Source organism: Atta cephalotes, assembly GCF_000143395.1.
Source record: "Atta cephalotes unplaced genomic scaffold scaffold00052, whole genome shotgun sequence".
In the NCBI taxonomy this organism is placed as follows: Eukaryota; Metazoa; Arthropoda; class Insecta; order Hymenoptera; family Formicidae; genus Atta; species Atta cephalotes.
Window position 1 is genome coordinate 236,295 of NW_012130116.1, and position 12,240 is coordinate 248,534.

At 27.6% G+C, this 12,240-nt stretch overlaps 1 protein-coding gene across 1 annotated transcript in view; it reads left to right on the forward strand.

The window, feature by feature from the left end:
* LOC105623085 (proton-coupled amino acid transporter 1-like) overlaps nt 1–12,240 on the forward strand; it is a 25,036-nt gene that overhangs the window by 12,266 nt on the left and 530 nt on the right. Inside the window, exons 2-7 of the mRNA XM_012204486.1 lie at nt 1,193–1,242; nt 1,551–1,676; nt 3,222–3,494; nt 3,771–3,855; nt 10,812–11,081; nt 11,575–11,932. Coding sequence (XP_012059876.1) covers nt 1,193–1,242; nt 1,551–1,676; nt 3,222–3,494; nt 3,771–3,855; nt 10,812–11,081; nt 11,575–11,932 — 1,162 coding nt within the window. The remainder of the gene's footprint in view (nt 1–1,192; nt 1,243–1,550; nt 1,677–3,221; nt 3,495–3,770; nt 3,856–10,811; nt 11,082–11,574; nt 11,933–12,240) is intronic.

The window sequence follows — 12,240 nt, forward strand, 5'->3', positions numbered from 1 at the left end:
ACTTTATAAGTATTTTTTTTTCATATAGACCACAAAAACTTTGAAAACTACAGATGTCTTTTATATGACTAAATAAGCACGTTTTGCATGTAAACCAACAAGGAAAAAAATTCGTTACTCGACAATTTACGTTTGGTCACTTTTGTTTTTTTTTAATCCGTAATCTGTACGGTTAACGTTCAAAATTGACTAAACGAATATTTGATACTTATTGAGTTTCTAAATCTACAAATTTTTTCAATTACAAAATCTATAGTTGAAAGAGCTTATTATTATCTCGATTCGCTTGTAACAAAATTTGTTTTACACGAATCAAGGGAAAGAATCATTTACTGCAACAGAGATAGAGTAATATTAGTATATTAATATTAGACGATTGATTGATTCAATCAATTGGACTTGACGGAAAAAGCCGGATTCCCTTATTAAATTGCTATCTATAATCATTCATGTCGCAATGTGACTGCAAGTGCGGAATATTACAGGAATATTAAGGATAATTCAAAAGCAAGCGTATGTTATCTAAGCAATTAATCAATATGCCATACGATATTTATGTTTATTAATTGTTGGAGAAATTTTCAAAATTTTTTATTTTTTATTTATGTCAATGAACTGGTAAAAATTTCAATATTAATTTAATAAATACATTTATTGCTGAAAAATTAGCAAACCCAATATAACTTAAATTGTAAAAAAATATATATTGTATAACTAAAATACCGTAGAAAATGCATAAATGAACGATCTTCTTTTTAAATGTATAACATTCACATATATATGCATTCATCAGGCGATAACATCTTATCATAATTGTTTAGTATCGTCATAATTATTATACTTGCATGTATATAGTGACAAATAGTAAAATCGGAATCAATGATCGATGGATATAATGTCATGTACAGCATTCGAATACAAGTGTGTTATAAGTGTGATATACGACATGCAGCGACAATGATAGATATCTCGAAAATTGTATATTGTGTATACGATATGTATCCGAAGAAAGATTTAAAATACATCTAAAAAATCGTATTTAGATTTAAACTTAATTTTAATTGCACTAGACAAAAGTTTGTTTATACACAGGACAAAAAACTGCTTTATTTCATATTAATAAGACTTTTACAGTTATAAATAAGTATGAATTTTTTTATTTAATGAAAATATTTATGATTTATTTTTACAGGATGCTTTGCAAGATTTGAAAAAGTCTTCTTCATCTAAAGATTATCATGGGTGAGTATCTAATGTCTAATATAATAAATTTTATACAAATATACAGAAAATAGGCTGTTTATATAATTTACCTACATAAATTATTTTTCAAGATTTCTATCTTCTAACTTCAACGAAAGATGTCAATTTAATGTAAAAATTTAAAATTAGTATAGAAAAGTGTCATTACGCGCAAGTTAAATCGATACTGACTACTTTTTTTATTATTGTATCACAAACAAATTTCATTATTATTGTATCATAAGTCTCAGTTCATGTACTTAGATTGTTTAGGGCGCATGATTTGTATAAAAGTTATATCCTTACAGCTACAAATCGACCGAGAAGAATGACGGTATTTACGTCCTAGAACTCGAAGATAAGAAGAAGAATGTATACGAGCAGGAAAATGATTATGACCCATATGAACATAGAGTGGTAGAGCATCCGACTAGGTAAGTTTAATAATTATAATATGTATATGTATATGTATATGTTTTATGTTAATTTATTTCATTTGTGATGTAATTTAATATGGGAAATGGAAAATGGGTTATTCATCGCATGTATAACAGATAAATATAATTATTTATATTCATTAATTTTATGCTTTTTTATTCTTCATGTTTTTTAATATTTAAATTCAATAAAAGGCAATTCTTTCAATATGGTAGTATTAATATTAATATTAATATTAATAGTAAATAGTAACATTAGTATTAGTATTAGTATTAATATATCGCAATCCTGCAAGAAAAGGAACATGAATGAAAAACGTTTCGTATTATGTTTGGATTGTGTTTTAAATACAATTAGGGAAAGTGATACAAGTTAAATTCAAATACTTTCTAAAAAAAAATGATATAAAAGAAAAATGATACAAATTAAAATAAGAGTAGTTTTTAGGAGTAAACTTAACTTAAAAATAAAATTTACGTAACTTAAAAATATATTAACAAAATTAATTATTGCGAGGATGCGATATATAAAGATAAATTCAGTATAATAAAAAATGTATGTATATATTTATATTTATATATTTATATTTATAGAGATGAAAAGAGGGGATAAGAGGTTGATATATGAATATTTCTGTCTTATTTTTGTTACTAAAAATATAATAGTATTATTAAATCTAATCGCTAAAAGATTAGACGTACTCCTCTTTAAAAATTAGTAACTTGTTTCTATCTAAAAACGATAGACGATAACTTGAAAATAATATATCTTTAGATATTTGATAATTACGAAAATATGTGAAGTGTACAATCACAATACAATCAAAAAAGGACATCTTTGATGGTAAAGATATCGGCATAACGTTTCTATTTTATTATTCTTTCTATTTTATTATCTTGATAAAATTTGACGATACTAGCAATAATTTGTCTTTTAATTAATAAAGATTATAACAAAACAGTTATCTGATGATTGATTATCTGATATATGTATTACTAAATCGTTCAATCAAAATTTATTAAAATATCTGATTTATTGAAGTGTTAATTAAAGTTGAAAATGATACAACTCGTCTCATTCAAGGTGACCAAGAATATTATATAACTCGTATTATTTCCTTCGCATGCGAAATGACGTTTTCCTCACACGCGCTAATTGTCTTATTAGCGTAATTTTCTAATCCGATTAAATCATGTCGAATGACTCGATAAAATGTCTTCTTTGATGAAACGTGGAATGTGTATGCTTATTATATCATATTTTATTATATTAATTATTATTACTGTAGAGGTATTAATAACTTATATTAATTATTAATAATTTTAATATATTGTAAATATAATACTCAATATAATGTATAAGATCAGGAAACGATTATTTCTTTCGAAAATCTATTCAATTTAAATATTTTGCAATTTTAAAACTAATTTCTCTTATTTATGTTATTCATTTATTGGTCTATTTTCTACTCATTATTGTTTAAGACAATTGTTAATAATCAGTCGTGACAAATGTGGTTTCTTCACGACATGATTTTTCAGCTATGCGGAAACCATGCTTCACCTAGTGAAGGGCAGTTTGGGTACTGGGATCCTCGCGATGCCGAAGGCTTTCTATCATGCCGGATACGTTGTCGGTATAATAGCCACGATCATCATAGGGCTTCTCTGCATATATTGTATGCGAATTCTTGTTCGCTCGGAATACGAACTGTGCAAAAGGAAAAGGGTGCCAGCCATGACGTATCCGGCGACTGCGGAATCCGCTCTGTCCGAGGGACCGATGTTCCTCAGACGGTTTTCTAAAGCCTCTATGTGAGTACATTACACTTTTTCCGGCGTAACTTCTGAAATCTACAAAGAATTATATATAAATATCTTCCTCTTATATTTTGCGCAACGTTGTTGGTAAAAATAACTACGCCCGGTAGTTAAAATGTAATAAGAAACGATACTTAAGAGTTATTTTATATTATCTTTCGTATTTTATATAATGTTTCCGACGTCGAAATAATGGCTGTAATAATAACAATAATAACCGCTTTTAAGTACATCTATATAATGAAAAAAGTTTTTCTTCTATATTTATAGATATGTAATAAATACCTTCCTGCTAATCTATCAGATGGGTACCTGCTGTGTCTATATAGTTTTCATTGCTTCAAATTTGCAATCGGTGAGTACCTTTGCTATTTTCGATTTATTTTGTTTTCATTACTCACCTAATACGCGATATGTTTTTTCGATATGTATGAAGAACTTAGTTCTTCAGAAGTCAAACTTTAGTCATGTTCAATATTAAGTAAAATTCTTTTGCGTATTCCTTACGTTATAAGATTATAACATACTGATGATATAATGATAAAAAAAAATTTGATATTAATAAATTATATCATCTTTGAACGAATATCAAGTTAAGAAAAAAATCGATTATCAATTTTATTGAAACAATGTTAGATCCAATATTACGAATATAATTTTGAGGTTCATAATTTTACAATAATTCAATTTCATATACATGCACGTTTAAATTAATTTTATTTCATACTTGTTTGCACGATATTTATCGATAATTTGTTTGAACTCTTTCGGTAGTACCCAATCAATCTGATATCGCATATCTGCCTGCATTACAGCGCGTAGGCTGAAAAGCGAATAATCTAGGTCAGGGAAATACGCCGTAAGAAAATATGTAAGAGTCACTGATAATTAATGCGTGTACGGTTGAGTCAAGGTGATCGTACCTAACACAGACGACTGGTCATCGACATTCTCGATGACGTTATCGAGATCGAAATCGAAAACGCGAACTTGCTCGAGTTTTGAAAATACAGTTTGTCTTACAAACTTTGGCTGCATTCCACTTAATGCTTGCAATGTTCGCGAGTTCTTGTTTAATATTTGATAAATGACAAAGATGAAATGATTTCACGAGCGTTGTGACGCAGGCTTTATTAGTCTGATTGTGTCAAATTCTTATGTCTATATATACAGGTGCCGATTGAGAAGTTGAAAATAAAAATATAGTTATTATTTTATTAAGTAGATAAAATGAAACAAATTTTAAATATTATGTTATGGAAAAAAACCAGTCAACACATTTTTTTTATTAGCACGTAATGTGAGAAAGATATAAATGTGAATTTATAAAAACGAATTATGAAAAGGAATCAATAATTTGATTATTATATTGATGTTTGTTTTCGAAATAACAGCATTTGAATTCACAATAATCGAGGTGTTTTAAGAACTTAACACGCTTTTTAACATTACACATGATGATTATCCGTGATGAGCGTTTTGACTCTTTTCAGTGACGCATCAATAGTCACTAATGACCGGTTATCGAAATTTTTTAAATTTTGTAAAAAATAAGCACTTGTAAAATATGAATATTTAAAAAAATAAATATAAAAAATTTAATATAAATTTTTAAACGACATAAATAGTTACATAATAATATGAAATAAAAATATAATTAACTATCTATGGGGATAAAGTCTTATTTGTACTTATAATCACATTATACAATGTTTCATTACTACGGAAAAAAATAGTTTTGTTGAAGTGTATAAAAATTTAGTTAGATGCAGGTCTGAAAATAATTTTGTTCGATCATCAAATAATTATATAGGACACTCAAGCATGACGATAATGTTGCAAAAAGTTTTGATTTTAGCAACCAGTTTATGAGCATCCTATGATAATTTTATCACTTTGATAGACCAGCAAAATTTTTAGATCTATGTATCCAGTTAAATTTTTAGACAAAAACCGTTCTTTCTGTATATGTATTTATAAAGAAAAATTCTATTGATGTGATAAACACATACAAAAATTACTGAACAAACAAAACGAATAACGCAAATTATCGTAATGCCTTCGAAAATACTATCAAATAAATTCCTTTTATAAAAATATTCTTTTATTAGAAAAGAGATCTTCTGAATATACGTACGTTGTATGAAGAAAAATGATATATTAACAGTATTGAAGCTAATAGTAATTTGATTGAAAATATAATCTCGTTAATTTAATAATATTAATGAAACGAATAACTTTCGTATTGAAACAAGATCATAATGCATATTAATACTGTTATTGAATTAACAAAATTATTTTTAATTAAACTGTTATTAACTGTTATTATTAATAAACTGTTATTATTAATAAACATCATATTTTTCCCGTGTTTTACTGAATTATGTAATCAACAAAATTTTCGGTATTCTTTTATGTATGTTTATTCTTACTAATTTATAAATGTACATTTTTCTGACAATATGTGTTAAAAAATGACGAATTTTTTTTGTAGAATAATATTCAATTCATTTAATTATATTAATTTAATTATTATTATAAAATAACAGCTATTTAGTTTTAACAATTTCTCAATTATCAATTATCCTAATAAATAACTTGCGTTACTACGTTGACATATACGCAATAGAGAGGCGAATGTAAACGTCATATGTAAAATGTAATGTAATTGCAGAGAGGACGACATTTTGTACAATATCCTCGGAATTTTTCCTTATCGGAGGAAAAATTATTTTTTACATCATTATACTAATGTGTTTCAATATTAAATGATGAAAGGATTGTAGAAATTCCATATTTACGTCAATCGTATATGTCAAATGAACATATTTGCCAATCGCATTCTCATCCCATTCTTGTATTCCATGTATGTACGATCGTTATGTGAACTCTAGTACATCCGCACCGAATGATTTATTATGGAATTTCACTATCTCACTGGTCTCACAAGAATTGTTGCAGCAGCGCAAAACGAATGGAATCTTATCACGAGTGTAAGATCAAATAGAAGTAAGAGAGCTCTCAGATCGAATACGCGTTAATTTAAGTACCATTCACATTACGATTACACGATGTATAATAACACAAGAGAATTTTTTGTATAAGTTTTTTTGCAAGTAAACCATACTCGATCGTTAACACTCTTGACGTACTTAAATGCTGTTGCATGGCAGATTGGACGGAAAGAATTCCTGCGATCCAGTCATATAGAACGCAATTTTTAAAAATTATTAAATTCTCGATGTATTCTTGTCGAACGAGTCAGACACTTTGATCGCGAAGAAAGAGGCAACATCCGGAGAATTGATTGGTGACCGCTGATGCTTAAATAAGATATTTTATGGAATACGCTCCATATACGAAAAGGAATTTTCACGTGTCCGCGCTGAAAATGCAATTGCATCGCGGCGCGTTTATGGTGATGCAATTATGTGAAATACGACGGCGCTAAGCCTTATGTGGATGATACCTTAGACTGGATTGGAAGGCGTTACGTAGTGCGCGCGCGATGTAATAGATAGTTAACTATCGTTACGACACATATGTTATTACGGCATCTAAGTTGGAGTGTATGTATGCAATGGATGCAACGCGTGCGTTCCGCGTTGAACCATGTTGAATACCTGTATTCGTAGTGAACGAGCGTGCCGCGACTTCATGGTCGGATGGGAAGTGAACGGAATTATGTACAAAAGTTGTACATTAATCGTTTAAAGAGTCATATAAATATCCTTAAACTGCGGTTCTAAGTATCGGAACCGACATGTCAGACTATTAATAAATTTCAATTACATCAGATATGAAAAGCTAATGTAGGAAAATATAGGAAATATTGTGGAGAAGATTATAAATTAATATAAAATATTATATGTAATAATTTTTGCAATTTATAAAAATATAATATATAAAATAATGTATATAATATATTTTTATGTATGTTATAATATATAGTAAAAATTACGAGATATTAAGTATGACATATAATATTAATTATAATACAAATATAATATTTAAAGTTTGCAGTGTATATAAAATTTTATATTTTTGATAATTTGAGCATATAATTCGATAACGAATACGTTATTCATAAATATTTATATCGTAATGTATAATATACAGTAATGTAAATGTTGAATAATAATGGATAATAAGTTATAGTCTATCTTTAGTACCTAAAAGACATCAAAAGAACATACAAAATTTTTTGATGAAAAAAAGGACAATAATAGGAGCTAGAAAAACGATGCTATTTTTTATATAATACTTACAATATATAAAGAAATAATGTTATTAATGCAATCTAAATATTCGAAAAAATCCGAAAGAGTGACTTATAAAAAATTTTCAAGAATTTAACTATGGAAAGAATCCTAAAACTCAGTCTTAACTTTCAATATATACTGCTCAGATATATTATCTTAAGAGCAATCAAATAAATTATTTCTACAAGATAATTTCTGACGGCGAATTATTTGTTCTAGCAAATTCGAAGTAATTTAATACATGTTATATAACAATCCAATAATGAATACGATAAACGAAAGTATTATTCGAGACTTTAACTACTAAAAGATGTTTTGACTTAAATACTAAACATAAATGATACAATTAATTTTGTTTCTAAGATTTTAGTACTACTAAAGAATTTTATAACAGTGAATTTAAAATCTTTGAAATGTGAAAATGTGAATGTTATAAAATTCTTTAGTATATATATATATATATATATATATATATATATATATATAATACAATATATTTGACCGAATATAGGAATTCTTTTATTTAATTATATAGATTTATATATATATAGATTATATAGATTATATAGATTTAAAATTATAAACATAGACATATGTATATAGAAATTTTTATAGGGATACCTTTATTTATATGTACATAAAAAATGTGCGCAGTAGCATAGATTAATTTTATGATTAAATCAAATTACGTATTGCATGTACTTAATTGATAACGTAAATTGGTACGATCAATATCACGAAGTATTATATATCTATTTTAGTGATACAATCGATTGAAGGCAATATAATGAAAAGCTGCTCTATTGCGTATCGTCGTAATTGGTAAATTCCCTAAATAGAAATCTTCAAGGTGATTTAAGTCATAATTCATTAGAGGAAATTATCGTTTTATTTTGAATTTCTTTTATCGAATACTCATTTTTATCGATATTAATTTTAACTTCTCTAAGCAGCGTAAGATACGTGTATATAAATGTATATGTAAAGTGTATACAACAGTATACATCTTCGATTGAACGATTAATAGCTAATGACAACTGATGATTTGTAATTATCCGTTTACATAACGAATACAATTCGCCTAAAGCTACAGATATATTAACTTTGGATTCAATATCGATTGCATGTCAGCGGCATGTTGTTAAATCTAGCTTACGCAAGACGAAGGCTATTCGACCTGGCGATAAACGAAAACTGTTAAATGATAGTAACGCACCCATTTCCGCCTGTCCTTGAAATCAAAGCGTAATTAAACGACAACACACGTGCGAGAGCGAAATCATTGTGTAACGTAACGTATTAACAAATTATTTACGAGACTGCGTGGCGTCAATATGACTTTGAACACGAGCTCTCAGAATTATAAGTCTGGATGTAACAACGCCATATGGTACACCAAGCTATAATTTAAAATTCTTGGAATCGTGATAAATAGAATTTATATGTATTTGATTCAAAGCGACCATAATGGCAATAGAATTTAGTTAACGTACATCATTAATCGTATGCATGATGACATTTATTTTGCGGTTTTAGTGTATTTTTCCACATTCAGTACGTATACATGTTATGTTGGTTGCATAAATTAGCAATCTGAGATACAATGACGCACGCATTGTGAAACTTTTTTACTCATGTTCACGTTTATTTGGAATTGTAAAAAAATTGGCATTCGTTGAGAATTAATTCTATCGGAATAATTTTGCAATACAATTGTAGTAAGTAATTATACGATATAATTGTATTTTTAATAATTGTATTTTTATACATCGAATGATTGAGAAGAGCCGAGCTGACGAATTATGGCATGGTTGTAATCTGTTTCAAGCATCTGTTTCTAAGCTTTTATTTATATAACTTATTAAAATAAATAAGTTTTTTTTTTTGGAAAAAAATTGCACATTTAATAATGATAGGATAATAAATTTAATAAATTTAATAATGATAGGATAATAAAATGAACAAAAAAAATATATTTTGATAAATAATAACAAATGATTATTGATTTTTTTTCTATCGTTTCAATTTACTTTTGGATTTTTTAAATTTTGCCATTTTGTGCAAATAGAAAATTAATTTTCAACGAAATTCCGAATGAATGAGAAAATGAGCGAAAATAATCAGTTATCGTGCGTCGTTATGTTTTCAGATGCTACGTGATTGAAACACGTAAGTGTCGTAAACTGGGGCGAAAAGTTTTCTATTGAGGACGTACATAGGAAAGTGATGAGAGATCAAGATCACATTGACGAGAAAAAGAACGGTATGTATATGTCTCGAGAAATCCAGCACTTAATTATACATATTCAATGTCAATGGAATGTGACAGAAGACAGAAGTGCTGATTATATTCCTCTCGACACATAGCTGTCAATATGATTAGTCGTATTAACGGAAGTAGCTTCGTTATTTTTCCAAGGCTTCCTTGAAATATTTCGAAGATTTTGTTATTTTTATAGGTTTGTGACGCGTAATGCTATTTAACGCGTTATAAAATGCATCGTATGTTTAATTGATTTCTTTTGTTAAATTATGAGAAGTTACATAAATTCTTGTTGACGTCTGCATTCGATATAAAAACTGCATGTCTTCATCAATAATTTTTCATGAACAATTTTCATTTAGAAATAAAAAGTCTGTAGGATTATATCTATAAACGTTCATTTATTCATATATCTTAATATTAAGTTTATTATATATTTAAGAATATAATTTATAGGCATAATGCTCTCATTAAGCAATATTTTTAATATTATTTTATATTATATTACTATTTAAAATTAATTTAAAATTATTATTTAAAATTAACTCACAATCTTTTCATTAAATTAATATTGTATTTGAAGATTAATTGACAAATAGTAGCATAACTCTTTCATTGATATTAAGTGTCTTAATAAAATTCTTAATAATTAAAAATTGAAATTTTTCTTTGTGATTTAAAATAAAATTTGCTTGATAAAAAATCGAAGCGCCTCTGGTAATATTAAGTTCAATTTTATATCTGTGTGCATTATTAAATAATAACATTATATTTTTTTTCTTTTAGGGATTGAGCCCATATATCACAATGGAGATAGAGAAATACATGGCGATTATCCTGTTACCTTTGATCTTAGTTAATTACATCAGGAATCTTAAATTTTTGGCACCGTTCTCGACACTAGCGAATGTTATTATGCTTACTGGTATCGCTATTATACTCTACTATATCTTTCGAGAACCGTTGTCCTTCGAGGAGCGTGTGGCATTCGGAGAGGTTACAAATTTTCCACTTTTCTTTGGCACTGTTCTGTTTGCTCTTGAAGCCATTGGTGTAGTAAGTAATCGAGCGAAACAGAACATTTTACGTACAAGAGTCTTAAATGTACTTTTATTATATAGATATGATACTAAATAAACGTGAAAAGAAATGGAAGTTACATTTGCTTATTAACGCAAATTAAATTTGCGTAAATTAAATAGAAGAATAATAATGAAAAAAACTGTTACGGAAAATATATTAGTTATTTATATACTTCTAAGACTGCATTCAATTTGGACGCTCACGCACTAACTTCAGTCTCGCTATCTTTCTTCTGTAACAAGTGACAAAAATAAAGTAAAGCTTACAGTATGTGAGCGCCTAAACTGAATGCAACTTAAGATACAAGTTTTTTTTTGTTGCAATTTCCACGTGTATAATAACTTTAGGCACTAATTATTTAAAATTTTTTATATCTATTATACTATATTGTTCTTGAAGATATATCCGAAAAGATATATCCGTACACAAGTTTCGACTATACAGATTATTTTCTGTTTATTTACAGATCATGCCATTAGAAAACGAGATGAAAACCCCTAGATCTTTTATGACATCATTCGGTGTCCTGAACATTTCAATGGGTACCATAGTCGCGATGTACGCCGGCATGGGATTCTTCGGATACATGCGTTTCGGCAGCGAAATCGCTGGCAGTATTACGCTTAACTTATCTGCCTATCATGAAAAACTAGGAGATGCAGTGCAAATTCTTCTGGCTATTGCCATCTTTTTCACACATCCTATCCAATGTTACGTCGCCATTGATATAACATGGAATGAGTATATCAGTCACTTCTTCGAGAAATACCGCTTTAAGCTGTTCTGGGAGTACGTAATCAGGACTATTATAATTTTGATTACCTGTGAGTACATTTCGATACAACTTTATCGCTAAACGCAGATAGATAATTCCGAATTCAAATGAAAACAGCATATCTAACTGCATGTAATAGCATATAATAACATTTATCTGCTGAAAAAATTCTCATAATATTTATGATTATATTTGTAAGAATTTTTTATATTTTAAATTTATAAAGATTTTTGAAAAATAAATTAATTAACTTTTTTAAAATTTTATAAAATTTTCTTCAGAAATTTTCTTCAGAGATTTTATAAAAATTTTCTTCAGAAATTATAAAATTTTTCATTTTATAATTTCTGAGAAGAA